At 39.7% G+C, this 17445-nt stretch overlaps 1 protein-coding gene across 1 annotated transcript in view; it reads right to left on the reverse strand.

The window, feature by feature from the left end:
• Positions 1-17445, reverse strand: part of FRAS1 (Fraser extracellular matrix complex subunit 1) — a 417216-nt gene that overhangs the window by 128300 nt on the left and 271471 nt on the right. The window contains exons 27-30 of the mRNA XM_035004710.1: positions 16012-16282; positions 12752-12836; positions 9709-10035; positions 152-305 (exon numbers count right to left, since the gene is read on the reverse strand). Coding sequence (XP_034860601.1) covers positions 152-305; positions 9709-10035; positions 12752-12836; positions 16012-16282 — 837 coding nt within the window. The remainder of the gene's footprint in view (positions 1-151; positions 306-9708; positions 10036-12751; positions 12837-16011; positions 16283-17445) is intronic.

The raw sequence follows: 17445 nt of genomic DNA on the forward strand, positions 1-17445 counted from the left end.
TTTTGACTATTCTGTGTTTAAATGAGATGTGTGAGGTATTAGAAAGTCAGCTGTATTGGAATCACAACCTTGTTGCATGGCATCATACCAAAGCAAGTCCAAGACTGCTGGATACAATGATGAGATCATGACAAAGGGAAAAAAAAGTTACCAAATTGTGGGTGGTCCTGGGTAATTTTGTAGATGATTTCTGAGGCACTGGCACCTGGAGCTTCAGCCTGTAGGATTCTGTTGGTAATTTGCAGCATCCCACCTTCTGGAACCCACACCATTGAATTAGCCACAAGCCGAAGACCTGCATCATTCTAGAATAAGGAAAGAGTACACTATTAAGTCCAAGCCAAAATATATATATATTATGATTACTCCTTTGAAATCCTTGGAATTTTAATCATTTTGTTCATTTTTCTTATCATACTATGGATTGTTTCCTCATCTATTCTGTAATTTTGAATTCTGAGCTAATCTTCAGTGGTTTAGGCTGTGAGAATCCTGTGATTTGGAGCTGAGGGTGGACATACATATATGGATTATGTTCTGTTTAAGACTTAAACAGAATATATATCAGTCCTTAAAAACATAAGTTATCAGATACTATTGCTGCCAGCCATCATCTAATAAGAGATATTCATAGCTCTGGAGTCTCTCTATGAACTATGCATGTCTATTGTATGTAGATATATGCATGTGTATGTATATATGTACATATCCTACTTTTCCCTTTACTTTATCATAAGCAAATAACTTATTTCATTCAGGAAGACAAGTCTCTCCATTTCTTTCTTTCATTTGTCCATCTCACTGTCCTTCCATCCTCCCCATCCTCCCACATTCAAGCACTATACATTAAGCACCTATTATAGGTCAGCTCTTTTGCCAGAGGCCTGAGATATATAAGAATGCCTAAACAAGATGTCAGTTTCAGAACTTACAGTCTAGTGGTCCCCCCATAGACAAATAATCAGGATGCATCACAAATGATGCTCTGTAAGAAGCTTGAGCAGGGTGCAGTGGGAGAATAAAGGAAAAAGGAGGTTTCCTCTTTGATGGAGGAATGCTCAGGAATGCTTTCCTATGGAAATATCATTTAACTCTTGAATGACCAAAACATGGCCCTTCTAAGAGACAAGTGGTGAAACGGATTCTGTGCAGAGGGCCCAAGCGAGGCAAAGACATGAGGCAATGTACTGTGTGCTTCATAAAATACCCAGGTGTCTGGGCAAGAAGAGTTTATGGAGCCAGAAGAGGGGGTGAATAAAAAGGGACACTCTCTTAAGGTTGGCGGGTAGAAGGTAAATGCTGTACTAAAAGTCTTCATTTATCTTGTAGGCCCGGTAAACTCAACATGTGTCTTCATGGAAGGAAAGGGGATGAGCAGGTCTGGGGTTTATAAAGCCTCCATCAGCAAGAGATGGAAGGGGCTAGAACTGACATGTGTCTGGGGCTGTAGAAACCATTTGACAAATTCTTGTAATGGCTCAGGTGAGAGAAGATGAAAAAGTCATCACAGCAGGAATGGAGAGTTAGAAACAGTTTCCAGAAACACCAGAGGCCAAACTGACAGGCCTTGATGACTGATTGAAAGTGAAGCCTTAGAAACAACTGTTGGGAATAGCTGACTGGAAGAAATCAACCTCTTTAGCACTCCTGAGAAGGCAACCATTTTAATTGCTAAAGCTAATGTCATTAAAAAAGTGTTGCCATTCCTGATTTGCAAGGTGTGCACCTCTTCCAAAGCCTCATAACTGACACTTTCCACGGAAGGAGATTAGTGAGCCTGCCTGTCTTCAGCTTTCAGTTTGTTTTCATACTTCAAAAATGAATAAATCTGGTATCTTAAAATGGGGCATTTCAAAGGGGATGTTTTTATAAATTATCGTTATTACTTTCAAATATGCCAATAAACAGAACAAACACCACTCCCAGGAGGGGCATATTCAGAGCAGAAGGCAACAAATATGCCTTTACAGTCACTTGACACGAGAGCATTTGCCCCCGACAAGAGGTGGTCATAGCTATTCTCACCACAATTACCGGGGAGCCAGTCAAACAGTGCCCAGGCGAACGGCAGCAAAGTCACCTTCTATTGTGATCAGCGCTCAGGGGCAAACTCCCAAGAATTTTCTCCTTTCACAACTGATATAGTATATTAGTTACAAAAACATCCAAATGTGCCAAGAATTTTCCTCCATTCCGCGCCCCCCCCAGAACTGTGGGGGGAAAATCCCTATTAACTTCAGCAAGAGTTTCATAAAACATAGTACACTTAGACCCAGTGTCTTTTTTTTTTTTTTTAAAGATTTTATTTATTTATTTGACAGAGAGAGAGACACACACACAGCGAGAGAGGGAACACAAGCAGGGGGAGCAGGAGAGGGAGAAGCAGGCTTCCCACGGAGCAGGGAGCCCGATGCGGGGCTCGATCCCAGGACCCTGGGATCATGACCTGAGCCGAAGGCAGATGCTTAATGACTGAGCCACCCAGGTGCCCCGACCCAATGTCTTAATTGCTAGAAATCTCTCTAATAGAAGCAGCCTCATCAAATTTGATCATGGTTACAGAAATCCATCATATACCAACAACCACATTCTGGGACTGATGAAGCAATGTGTTTTTTCATATTCCAAGCAAGTAAGTACTGGGACCTGAATGCATGTCCCCAGATGTCTCTCTCACTACACTTCTATCTTGGCTACACTTTACCAATACAATTCTCTAATTCCTGTGTGAGTGTAAATCTTTAGCAGACAGTACCCCTTATATGTCAGTGTTAGGACAAAGGCAACATCTGGAAGCTTATTACAAGTTCAGAATCTCAGGCCCCACCCCGGATTCTGATGTAGAATCTGCATTTTATTTTTTTTCACCAGCTTTACTGAAGTATATTTGACAAATAAAGGTTGTAGATAGTTAAGGTGCACAACGTGATGTTTTGATATACGTATATGTTGTGAAATTCAAGCTAATTAAGAAATCTATCACCTCACATAACTACACTTTTGTGTGTGCATGTGGTAAAAACACTTAAGGTCAACCCACTCAGCAAATTTCAGGTATACAATACAATATTAAGTATAGCCACGATGCTATATGTTGTATCTCCAGAACTTATTCATCCCTGGTAACTGAACCACTATACCCTTTGGCTACCTTTGACTAACATCTCCCCATTTCTCCTACCTCAGTCCCTGGCAACCACCATTCTGCTCTGCTTTTATGAGCTGGACTGTTTTAGATTCCAAATATAAATGAGATCATGCAGAATTTGTCTTTTTGTGTCTGGCTTATTTTACTTAGCATAATGTTCTTCAAGCTCACCCATGCTGTCACAAATGGCAGGATTTCCTTTTTTAAGGCTGAATAATATTCCATTATATATGTAGAACAGATTTTCTTTAGCCATTTTTTTTAAAAAGACTGATTTATTTATTTGAGAGAGCAAGCGAGTGGGGAGAGGGGCAGAGGGAGAGAGAGAGAGAGAGAGAGAATCCTGAAGCAGACTCCCTGCTGAGCGTGGAGCCCAGTATGGGTCTTGATTCCAGGACTCAGAGATCATGACCTGAGCTGAAATCAATAGTTGGTCACTCAACCAACTGAGCCACCCAGGTGCCCCTTTCTTCAACCATTTATCCATCAAGAGACAGCTAGGATGTTTCCATACCTTGGCTATTGTGAATAATGCTGCAATAAACATGTGAGTACATATATCTCTTTGAGACACAGATTTCATTTCCTTTAGATATCTACCCAGAAGTGAAATTGCTGGATCATATGATAGTTCTGTTTTTAATCTTCTGAGGAACCTCCATACTGTTTTCCATAATGGCTGCACCAATTTACAATCCCACCAAGAGTGTATACAGGTTCCCTTTTCTCAGTACGCTCACCAACACTTGTTATGCTTTGTCTTTTTGATAATAGCCATTCTAACAGGTATGAGGTAATATCTCATTGTCATTTTGATTTGCATTTTCCTGATGATGAATGATGTTGAGCACCTTTTCATGTAACTATTGGCCATTGTATGTCTTCTTTTGACAAAGGTCTGTGCAGATCCTTAGGCCAAGTCTTAACTGGATGATGATGATGATGATGATGATGATGATGACTTTGCTATTGAGTTGTCTGAGTTCCTTATATATTTTAGATATTAATCCTTTATCAGATATATGGTTTCAAATATTTTCTCCCATTCCGTAGGCTGCCTTTACATTTTGTTGACTGTTTACTTTGCTGTGCAGCTTTGTAGTTTGATGCATTTCCTCTTGTATTTAAACAGGATCCCCAGGGGATGTGGAGGCATGCTGAAGTAGGAGAAGCACAGCTCAGGATAGAAATAGTGTTGGGTCAGACGATGGACTCTGAAAAACAAACTGAGGGTTCTAGAGGGGAGGGGGGTGGGAGGAGGGGTTAGCCTGGTGATGGGTATTAAAGAGGGCACGTACTGCATGGAGCACTGGGTGTTATGCACAAACAATGAATCATGGAACACTACATCTAAAACTAATGATGTAATGTATGGGGATTAACATAACAATAAAAAAAAAAAAAGAAATAGTGTTGGGTCTAGAGTGGTTCTCCTGAAATCCCACAGACAGGTCTTTTAGAATATTTATATTTATAACCAGATACTATACATGCCTCTGTTTCTGAATTATTTGTTTATAATACTTAAGAAGAAACAGACAACTGTCTAAGGGAAAGAAGTATAATTCTTCCCACTCATTATGATGAAGATGGTTTTATCAGTTGCTTTCTTCTGGGAGAGAGTCCAGGGAAGGTACAAGAAGAGATGAATAGAAGGCTATACACCATCTTTTCTACAGTTAAAGTGTCCAGAAGAGCCAAACAAATTTTAACCTCATTTCCCCAATGATTCTGACATTTTGCAATTTCTTTATCTCCTTGTAGTTTTTTTTTCTTCTGCACAATGGTGCCTATATCCCTGTAAGCTCAAGAAATTAGCCATAACATGAGTTGAATAATCTCCTGCCTAGTAATGTTTTATATATCCTTCGGGGTACCACATTAGAAAGCAATGAAATCCCAAAAAGGGATTATGGGGGCATAATCAAAAGAGTGCTTTAAATTAAATAGTTCTTCTAATTCATCTCATAGAACAATGGGCATACAGAAATGTTGGCAGTAAAGTTTAGCCATTATATATTGTATTACAAATAAAAATATTAATGCTGTAAACCAGAAGTAGCTTCTATCATTAGAAGGAAAAATCTCACAGATAAAATGAAAACTCCCTCCCCTAAAATAAATGTTGGGGCATAAATGATCATTTCAAATGACAGTGTATCCCAACCCTGGGCCAAACTACTAAAGCCAAAAAATTTTAAAACTTAATCAAATAGAAAATGACTATAATTGGATGTAATAGCAATCCTAATATTTTATTTATTCTGTTAAAAAAAAGTCTTAATTTGCAAAGGCTCATTTATACCATAGCTTTTAAAATGCAACCTTAAAGGACACTGTGGATTTTAAGGAAGGATCATGTAGGGTGGACATAGAAGGTCAAACTTAGATTCTATTTACCAGGATAAAGGATGGAAAGATAATTGGACTGTTTTGTGTGTTTGGACAGTGTGTGTATGCTCCTCAGAAGCTCTGTTCCTTCAGGTCAAGAATACAGAACCTTCTCTCCATGTAGATTTCAACTACTTTATAAACAAACAAAATTTTGTAATCAACATTTTTTGAACATATACTCTGAGCAATACATCTTATAAGATGCCAAATTGAACAAGCTAAGTAAGTCCATAAAAGGTGAAACCCTGGGGTGCCTGGGTGGCTCGGTGGTTAGGTGTCTGCCTTTAGCTTGGGTCATGATCCCAGAGTCCCAGGATCGAGTCCCATGTCCGGCTCCCTGCTCAGCAGGGAGTCTGCTTCTCCCTCTGACCCTCATCCTGCTTGTGCTCTCTTTCTCTCTCAAATAAATAGATAAAAGTCTTTAAAAAAAAAAAAAAAGGTGAAACCCTGACATGTGGTAAGGATTTATTTATTTATGAGATAGACTCTTATTCAAAAAATTAACATTTTTGTGCCATACTTCTAATTGTCATAAGCACCCTTATTATCAAACGGTATCCCTGCCAGACCACCACTGGGAGGACAAGTTTTAAGAAAACTGAGGGAAAGCAAAATAGGGCCTTTAGTTGCACATGGGCCTTACCAAGTTCAAATAGCCAGAGAGGACTCTTAGCAACAGAATTTTCCATCCAGTTCATAGCATGATACTTGGGGGCTTTTCACATCAAAGCATTACCCAGTGGCAGAAAGTAACTACTCAAACAACAACAAACGAGGTCACAAAGATCATCAGATTTCTTGCCAAAGTGGAAAAAGAGGCATGATTCCCAGAGATGCCTTAATTAATGAAAAAGAGAGGAGGGGGGTGGGGGATGGGTTAGCCTGGTGATGGTATTAAGGAGGGCACGTATTGCATGGAGCACTGGGTGTTATACCCAAACAATGAATCATGGAACACTACATCAAAAACAAATGATGTACTGTATGGTGAGTAACATAACATAATAAAAAAAAGAAAGAAAGAAAAAATTAAAAAAAAAAAGAAACAGAAGGTAATTTCTTGAAAGCCTGGCAGTGGAAAGTAACCCACCAATAAGCATGACTTTTCCCTGCCCACATTTTAGCCCTTATTAGACACCGAATTGCTTTAAAATCATATCTCTAGCAGGCTCGGGTTTGGTAATCTGCCCAATTAATGAAAGCCTGTTCAGCAGAGCATTCTTTATTACCTTTTAATCTTTTTGATTTCTTTTGCCTCCTCCCCCAACAGACCATGTTTCAACATCAGTCCTGAATCTATTTTCTCTTCAGCGACTCGGTGTAAGCCTGGAGGGCAGCAAATTTCCTCAGTGCCAGGCCAAGGATGAAAGTTTGGAGGAAGTGACGCAGAACTTGAAAAATGAGAGTGGAACTGACAGCCCCTACCCTTCGTCCCAGATAGGCCACCCCAACATTAGCAGAGGTGGCCTGAAGGCTTCTCATCTGACGTAAGAGATGGACTCAAAGGTAGGAACATGAGAATCAGCCTCACTCAAGCTGTTGCATCCCTCCAAGTATCTACCCATCCAGCAAAAATGTGCTAAGGTCCTATGACGTGCCTTAAGAGAGGAAGACTAAAATAGCTGCTGCTCACACAAAGTTTTCTTTTTCTACCTCCCCCTCTCCTTCCATCTGTGTCAGCGGGTTGAGTTTTCTACTGAACAACACTGGGATTAATTTGTACATCCATTCCCCAGGAGTCAGACCTAATCCCCTTTGCAACTCCATTTAAACCACCAGGTAGACATCAGCCAGTAATTGGCTTGACTCCAAATTTAATACACAGGCAGCCTCAGGGTAGGGACTTGGATGCCCATCTTCAGAAGTGGCTATCAGAATGAAGTCAATCATGTCTGACTATACATGTACTGGAAGCCATTAACAGCTGAGGCAATTTTTTTCTTCTTGGGCTCCAGTAGACTTATGACTATAAATAGCTTCACCTGTAACAAGATGTGGTCAGTCCAGAGGGAAGATTCCAGGAGGCTTAGGGCCCAGACTGCTTGGATAGGACATTGAGAAAATGACTGAATTGCTGTCTCGATTCTGTCCATTAGGGGGATCAGAATATATATGACCAATACACTGAAAAATATGGGCTAGAATGAAAAAAGCCATGTGGGTTAAGTGTGATGAGCCAGAACACACTTGAGTCAAAATCACAGCTCCAGCACAAAATACCTTTATAACAAACAAACATTTTTAAACTTCTTAAAATGCTTTTAAACTTTTTCTTCAGTTTCCTTTTTGGAAAATTAGAGATAATAATTGTACAAACATCCTAGAATGATCATGAACATCAAATGAAATAATTTACATCAAGCATTAGTGCCCAAAAAAGATAAAAAAACAAAACAAAAACACCTCCCACCCATAGGACTTCCTTTAGAAGAAATAAGGTCATATGGCCTCTCTTCTACCCTTCTTCATTAAGATATTGTAAAGATCAGTAGAATAGATATAAAGAACAAGTACTTTGAATTCCTGAAAGGAAATACAGTATGCATTTGTAAAATATCAGTATTACAGTGTTCAAATTTATTAGTACATCCTGATGGATGCTGGTTTCGTTATCCCATTCACTGGCTTAGAAGCCGTTAGTTCACCTGACGGACATGTAAGCACAACAATATAGGAGATGAAGTGATGGCAGGAGGAAGCAGGAGGGACAGACACTGTAAATACCAACATGAATCCCAAGTTGTAAGCACTACAAGGAGTCTCAAGTTCTGTGCTTATGTCTTATTTATAAATTAAACTTTCATTTTTCCTTGTTTTGTTTTGGTAGTCAAAGCAGTGGAAATCCTAGAAATACTCTTCAACCTTAGACCATAGCATACAAAATGAGAGTGCCATCCACTGAACCGAGCTCCAAATGTGGAGATTGAAACCACTACAGGAAAGAAAGGCAGCTGCTAGTGCTGCGCTGAAATCCTGTAACAATCTTTGGAAAGAAACCAAGCAGGAAGAAAAGAAACTTTCTGTGTCTGTCTAGACTTCATCTCTTCAGAACTAAACCTCATCTCCCAGGGCCATTGCAAGAGGGTGATAATTAGGATTAGCTACAAAGTGGCTATCTGCCAACTATCTCATAATCAGCCTTCACTTACTCCCATCTATCTCATGCCACCATCCCTGTTTTCATTAGCTGCAAATCATGAGACAACAGCCGAGAAACTAGCCAGCAGACTATGTTACATTCAGCTGTTCACCTTCACAAGGATCCATCGCAAATTTTGAGTGATCTTCAGTGAGAAAGTGACAAGTCATTTCTAAACTGTCCTCAGCAAATCAATCTCTCTAGCTAATCATTAATGACACTTCAGTAGCTACTGATACTTGGAATGAAAAGTTCAATAAAAATGATAAGTCTCCCAATCTATCACCATGGGAAAGAGTCATTCTTGCTATAACAGAGAAAAGAGCTTCTAGTGAAATATCATCAAGTAATAAATGGTTCTGAAAATGTTTTTCAGTAGGTCTCTTGGATCTAGCATGGGTTAGCCCAGTATTTCCCAAAGCGTGATAGTCATCCCATTAATAGTATCCAAGAACATTCTATGTACAATGTGGATGAATATTTTAAAAAACGGTTATGTATTAGTATTAATTTTAATATTTTAGAAGTATAATTCTACATTAAGCCCATGATTTCATATGCATCATTTATTAGGATGAGACCACAATAAAAAAGGTGATACAAAGAAAAATATTAAGTAAATAATAGAAAAGGTACTCGTGGACAAGACAAAAACATATGGAGGTGGCACAGGAATGACTCAGGCTGATGAGAGTTCCTGTGATTACTAAAAGAGAAAGTTTCCTCATCCTCCTAACCCGACTATGAGCTTCACATTGCATGAGCTGTTGCAGAAGGGCAGACAAAAACAGGCGTGCACTTGACTCTTGTGATCATGCTCAGGCAGGTGACAAAAGCATCAGTGGACAACAAGGCATTGTGTTCTATGAATCTTTGAACATCCTAAGTATCTCCGTAACAGATGCTTAATAAATGTTTGAATAAATACCAATCCATATCTTAACTTTATGAATATTGCAAAATAATATCATCAACAAAACTTAATATCTAGCTGCAAGGAAACTGCAGCTCTGGGAATGACACCTACCTTGGGCACCATCTTCACGTGGAACAGTATACTTCGAAAGGAATGTCCATCATTGGCCTGTAAGACTGCAACATCAGATACGCTCTCTGAGCCATCATGAGCATAGTGGAGAAGACCCCTGGAGAGTTCATCCAGCCGGAATTGATAGATTGGGGTTGCCGGGGACTGAAGTGTTTGAAGCAATTGGCCATGAAGTGGAGGACCAAGCACTTGGACCACCACATCCTGTGGGTTGTCGTCATCTCGGATGTCGAGCAGCTGGGTAGTGATGGTTCCTCTCTCTCCTCTGCTAATACGGAGGGCCTCATTTCTCAGCACATAGGGGGCCTGAGGAGTTGAAGGGAAGGAGGAGAAGTCATTTAGCAGGAAAAGAGAGGACCACCCAGTGGACTAGATACAGTTGTGCACAACCTAAGTGATAATTCTATGCTTTTGAAGGAACTCTTGATGCTCCAGCAAAGTGCCAAACTGTGGCAGAGTCAAGGTATTTGTCAGAGGTGTGGGCAGTCATAGTAATCAGAGCAAGTGAGATTACTTCACACTTCTGGTTCTGGAGGCTTCTCAAGACATGTCAAGGCCATTGGAGGCAACTGAGATGAGCTACTTATTTCCGAATCTCGGAAGTCTCTGCTATCTGGATTTACACTATATCCCCTGCATTGTAACTGAAATCAGCCCAGAGTCAGGGATCCCAACCAACTGTCTGCTTCCAAGAGAGAACAGTAAGAGGCATGGAAGTTTTGCACTTGTGTTGGGAATTGAGCACTTCACTCCAGCTACATTGCACTTGGGGTAAGATACTTCTGATTCTGAAATCATGCAATATCTGGTCCCAGGCAATAATTTTCTTTAAGCCATCTCATTCATATCTTGAAGGGCCAACTCAGGTTTTAAAGCCTGATAAGATCACGGTCTGAGTAAGACAACCACCTGGCTAATTCACGTGGTAAACTTTCAGATGTTTTTCTCAGGATTATCACGTTTCCCCTCACCAACTTGAGTAAGCAAATAAAATATTCTTTCATAAAGATAAAAGTTAATGAACCACAAAAGAAAAAATTACCAAAAAAAAAAAAAAATTGAGGCCAGAAGCCAAAGAAAACATTCTTAGTCTTTTATATTGTTTGAAGTTGAACCATCTAGGACTTTTTTCGGCACATTGCCTTCTTTAATCCAAATGGCTCTCTTCTAAAACTTTCTTTTAAAACTACCCTTCCTGGCCTCATGGAAATTTCAATATCTATTGGAGTAATGTCTAACTAATGTGTCATTGTAATAGTCACATAGTAGGCAGCTAGATGACAGCTACGCCTCAGAATTCCCAAGCGAGAATACAGAAGCTGTGATTCTAGATACGTGGGGATGAAGGGCCCCTTGGATTCTGAAAAAGGAGTGGTCAGAAGGTGATGTCAACATCCATAAATGGAAAAGACCAAATTAACTCACATGAGAAAATCTCAGGGAGGTTCAAGACCATATTGAAATATCACAGGAAGGTAAAGGAACAAAAATAAGTTCAAAGTGATTTCTAAAACTCCATTTAAAAAAGTCAAAATGAAACAAGTTTCTCATATAATAAATAAAATTTAAAAATGCTGCCACTATCTACTCACTTGCTTTGGGGAAGACAAGCAAACAAAACTCAGGGAACCACAGGAACTCACGGTCTCAGATGAGAAAGGCACTTGCCAGTACCTACCCTGTCTCTAATTCACCTAATTAGAGTAACTATAGTAATACAAACAAAAAGAACAAAACAAAACTTCTAAGTCAGACAGTCCTCAGACCTGATGTGGCCCTCTGGCCCATACTTACAGAGATCACATGCTTTAGTTTTTCGTTGTTTTTTGTTTTTTACATGTTTCAGTTTTAATTAAAACAAAATTCATACTCTTAGCCCAACAGTGAGGTCAAATGAGCCTCAGATCAATTTCTAATCATCCCTCAACTTCAGTCACCCCTGAAGTAGGAATGCCATCAAGAAGAGCAGAGCCAGCCTGTGAACACATTTGGGAGCCACTTCGGGGTTATGTCTGTATTATCCACAGTCCATGGTCTTTTCATGTTTGGACCAAAATTAAAAAAAAAAAAAAATCAGTTTTAAAACAATAATCTCATGTGCTTCCTTGAATCATGACTAACACTCCACTGAGGTCTGGATATTTAGGTAGTCTTGGTTCCCCAGGCTGATATCCCACTGTCTTGTTGTTCACAACTTAAGACTCTGTCTTCTTACTCTCTCTGCACATTTTAGCTGTTCAATCCCTCAAGCTCAGTTACTCAGATCATCTACAGCTATATGTATTCTGGACACATAAGTACATCTTGACAGAGATGAGTGATGGGAACAGAAGAGCCATCACACTGAGTTTTATAGCATCTACCATGATTTCCTCAGACTTGTGTTTGGCTGATGACCACACTGGCACCTTATTTAAGTAGATCCTTAATGAGATGCTCTAACCTACGGCAAACTGATGAAAATGTAGCCCAGCTACATGACAGATAGGCAGAAGTAGTTGAATATAATTTCACATCCCTGAGAGAGAAATATTTAGGCAAAACAAACTCCTTTACCTAAGATAAGGAAAATCTTAACAATTGGAACAGTTTCAAATTATTCTGAAGGGCTGGTATCAGATTCAGTATAGTAAAATAAGGCACCATAAATTAGTGGGCAAGAGCACAGACTCTGTAGCCAGATTTTCTGGGCACAAATCTCGGCTCTTCATTTATTAGCTATCTCATCATAGACAAGTTACTTAACCTCCCTGTGACTTTAGTTTCCTCATCTGTAAGTTGGGGAAAACAACAGCTCATAGGGCTGTCATGAGGATTAAATGAAAAATACAAAGAAGAAAACTATAGACGTATTAGCAATTAGTTGTTGTTGCTGTTGTTCTGACCCACAAGTTCTAAAAATTATTCCAGTGGTATTTCATGGAGAATCTGAGACTAGCTTAATTTAGGTCATTTTTGTTATAACTAGTAGAAACCTTGACTCACGCATGTGAAATTATTAATTGTGTAGCATTGTTATTACCTGTATTGAAAATGCTTGTATGTTGATCAGCTGTGGCTCAGAGAAGAACTGCTGGTCACTAACTTTCAGGGAAAAATAACCTTTCCTAAAAGAAGTCCCCAAGAAAGGAATGAGAAAATGCAGTCATTAGTCTCTAGAAAAACAAAGATTAAAAATATCTTCAGCTTATGTGCATGGAAGAAATTAGATCAAACCACTACAGTGATATAATATTCATACTATAAATGAAAATAACCAGATGAAGATGAACACAGTGACATACAGGTAAAACTACGGTGTATTCTCCAATCTCAAAATAATGTAACAATTACATAAACTTTTTGGTTTTGATTTTTTTTTTTAAGATTTTTATTTATTTATTTGAGAGAGAGAATGAGAGAGAGAGAGAGCATGAGAGGGGGGAGGGTCAGAGGGAGAAGCAGACTCCCTGCCAAGCAGGGAGCCCGATGCGGGACTCGATCCCAGGACCCCGGGATCATGAGCTGAGCCAAAGGCAGATGCTTAATTGACTGAGCCACCCGGGCGTCCCTTTTATTCCTTTTTTATCCCAATACACGTATAGCTGGCCAACATAAACTGGTAGCAAAATCTGAAATGGTATCTGTGAGAAGGCAAAATTTGGGCCGTTGCAACTCAGTTAGATTTATGTTATTTATGCGTTTCTTTTTGCATTCATTCGAACATTGCTAGTTTGTGGCTACAGGTGCATTGAGACTTTTTTTTTTTTAAAGATTTTATTTATGTATTTGAGAGAGAGAGAATGAGAGAGAGAGAGCACATAAGAGGGGGGAGGGTCAGAGGGAGAAGCAGGCTCCCCGCTGAGCAGGGAGCCCGATGCGGGACTCGATCCAGGGACTCCAGGATCATGACCTGAGCCGAAGGCAGTTGCTTAACCAACTGAGCCACCCAGGCGCCCGGTTTTGATTTTTCTAAAAGGACTATATAAATGGTTGAAAAACCAGTTTTTGGCCAAGACAGGTTAGTAATATAGTGAAGGCTAATAGTTAAATTGGAGAACGGAAAGGAACCTATCAGAGTAAGAGTAAAAAACAGATCAGGGGTTGCCAGAAACTGGAGGGAAGGGAGTCCCAGTAAAAAGGAGAGCTTGGGGGTTTGATGAACTGTTTCAAACCTTGCTTGCAGTTGTGGTTTCAAACTGCCAGAACGTCCACATTTGTGAGCACTCACAGACCAGTACATTTCAAGATGGGGGGTTTTACTGAACCCAAAATAGACCTCCATAAACCTGATTAAAAAAAAAAAAAAATCTTGTCTCCCCTCCCATTCCATCCTCCCCTTGATTTTCTGTCCCATTTAGGTCCTTGTCCCTCTTCACTCCCATCTCCAGACGTCCAGGGAAAGCAACTGAGGGAAGCAACAGAAAGAAATAAGAAGGGGTGGTTACTCCTAACCTACGGGGGGGAAATGACGTTTTGGTGGCACTGAGGTTCTGATAACTGCTTAGCATTCCGCTTGCCACCATGGGCCGTATTTGCAGGTTGTCTTGTACTCCCCAGAAGCACTCTGACCCCAAAGGAATCCAGTGCTGAAGGATCACGGTCAAATTTTCATGAGGAAAAACAAAACCACAAACCCATATGGCAAGCTGCCCCTTTTGTTTTTGTATCATTTGGCAACTTATAGAATGTTCTTTTTTCACAAATCACTACCAATCTTATTTTCCTGTTCTTTCTTTTGTTTGAATTTTTAGATAAAGAAGATCTGATGCTAAAATGGGTACCCCAAAGTAAAAGGAGTGCTGAAAGAATTCCCTGCAAAATCGTCACCACTCTTTGTCCTGTTTGGGGGTACAGAGCTGACTCTGGAAGAAAACAGGTGATGAGAGATTGAAGAAGTGAAACCGACAAGAGGAGTAACTTTGGTTGTCTAGGGGGCTTTATGAACTTTACCCACTTTTCACAAGATTCCAAGGCAAAGGACTACACTTACGGAGCCGTGTGTGTGTGGTGTGTGTGTGTGTAATGCAAATAATTAAGAACTACACTTGAAGCAAAATGAATGCAGGACTTTGGAGCATAAATCTGAAAAGTGATTCTATGGCATCAGACGCCTGAGTTTTAAGTTCCATCTGTAGCAATAGGTCTCTGTGCAAGGATCTTTTGCCCCTTGAGGATGAAAGCACACCCATTACTCCCAGTATTATTCAGGAGGCAGAAATCATAGTGGCTAAAGGCATGGGCTGTGGAGTCAGAGAGCCAGGGATTGGAGACTTGGCTTTGTTTATACTCTCAAGGCCTCAGTTTCCCTATCTGTAGACTGGGAACATAAATATACAGCGTTCACATGAAGTGTTTGCTACAATGCCTGGGTCATAGTCAGCGCTCAGTAAGTATCAGTTGTTCTTATTCCTATAAGATGGTCTTTTGAGGTTCTGGCTCTGAACCGCAATAAAGTGCCATCACTTTTCTCCCCACCTATCTCCTAGCCCAAACTTTAAAACAACAACAACAACAAAAATCTCCAGTGGTGACAGTAGAAAATATTTACCGTGAATATCTGAATCCATTGCTAACATATATAGTCTACTCTGAATTATCTGGACTAATGAAGCAGAGCTGGGTGAAGGATAATCCACAGGGCTAATCTTTGGGGTGTATTCTCTGATTCTTGTTTAGCAGATTTACTCTGCTAATTATATGATTCTATTTGCCTGGGTTAGTGTTAACATTCAATTGCATTCCTGAAGCATATGTCAGCTGGGGTGAGGAAAACAGCCAGAAGTGTGCTAGGCATCAGAGGAAAACTGGATCCGGCTTAAAAATTAACCACAATTAATCCCATAAAGTGGATAATAAAAAGTTGTGACTCTTAGCTTCCCTCCCACTCTGGAATTCTAGGAACCATATAACACTTTGAAAAGCATGTGCTCCATCTTCTAGCCACTGCTCACTCCCAGTATATCACCCTAATGTTGAAGAAGCAGCTGTAGCAATCTGTGTAGATAACCAGTTTTGTTTCTGTTGGGCCAAAAATACTGGGTAATTGTCCTAGGAACTTTCCTGTCACATCAGAGAATTACCCACAATTATGTGATAAAATGAAAATGCCTCTAACAGAAGCATACTCTCGGAGCAATTACAGGGAAATAATGACAGGCAGCTGAAAGCGTTGGCGTGTTTGGAGTATTGATCTTCCCCACAGGAGAAGGGATAGCTATTGAGAAGCGGGGGCGGGGCGCAAAGCACTGACAGGAGGCACAGGAAAGGAGGCAGGAGGAAAACAAAAGAACACTGAGTCACCTGGGCTTTTCTTTGCTGTGCACATAACGCACTTTTTTCTCATTCACATCCTTCCAGCTAAAATGGCCAGCCTTGTCGAGCTGAACCTCTTTTCCATTCCTCGACAGCATCAGCTGACCATTGGTGGGAGTGCTCACAACATGGAACTGGAGGTCTTCCACCCTGCCATCTTGGTCTTGGACATTCAGAAGGAGAAAATCCAGTGGCTTCATTGAACCAATTGCAAGGGTGAGAGAACCATTCACATGAAGACTAGGAGTGTATATTTTGCCTGGAAAACAGAGGATCCAAAGATCAGACTTGGCATATTCAGTAATAAGGTTTTGGGTTTTTTTAATAAATAGACTCGTAATGTTCATTCAGAAATGAGACTCTAGGCTATTGTACACCATAAGCCTCCTTCTAATTCAGTGATTCTCACCCTGAATGCATATGAAAATAACACAGATTCTTAATGTTAAAATATAAACTTCTAAAAGAAAATAGAGGATAAAATCTTCATGATCTTAAATTAGGCAATGCTTTCTTTGATATGACACAAAAAGCATGAGTGACAAAAGAAAAAATTGATAAATTGGACCAAAGTTCTTCAAAGGGCACCAGTAAGAAAGTGAAAAAGACAACCCATAGAGTGGAGGAAAATATTTGCAAATTATATACCTGAAAAGGGACTTGTATCCAAAATACATATAAAAAAATTCTTACAACTCAGTAAAAGACAAGTAACCCAATTTAAAAATAGGCAGAGTTTGAAAAGGCATTTTTCCAAAGAAGATATATAAAAGGCCAATAATTATGTACATGAAAAGGTGCTCAATGTCATTAGTCATCGGGGAAATGCAAATCAAAACCACAATGTGATACCACTTCATACCCACTATGAAGGACAATAAAAAGTATTCCTGAGGACGTGGAGGAATTAAAAATCTTATATATTGCTGGTGGAAACATAAAATGGTGCCATTTGGCAGTTCCTCAAACAATAACAGAAGTACCCTATGATCCAATAATTCTACTTATAGGCATATACCCATAAGAACTGAACACATATGTCCACATAAAAACTTGTACATGAATGTTCATAGCAGTTATACCTATGAGCCTCAAAGTGGAAACAACCCAAATGTCCATTAATTGGTGAATGAATAAACAAAATGTGGTATATCCATGCAATGGAATATTATTCAACCATGAAAAGAGATGATGTACTGATACATGTTCCAGTGTAGAGGAACCTTGAAAATATTCTTGCCATATGAAAAAAGCCAGACATAAAAAGCCACATATTGTATGATTCCATTGATGTGAAATGTCTAGAATAGTTAAACCCACAGAGACAGAGAGTCGATCAATGATTGCCAGGGACTGGGGCAAGGGAGCACTACAGAGAGACTGTTAATTGTTATTGGATTTCTTTTTAGGAAGAATAAAATG

Source organism: Mirounga leonina, unplaced genomic scaffold (assembly GCF_011800145.1).
Source record: "Mirounga leonina isolate KUSES-001 unplaced genomic scaffold, KU_Mleo_1.0 Mir_129, whole genome shotgun sequence".
Classification (NCBI taxonomy): Eukaryota; Metazoa; Chordata; class Mammalia; order Carnivora; family Phocidae; genus Mirounga; species Mirounga leonina.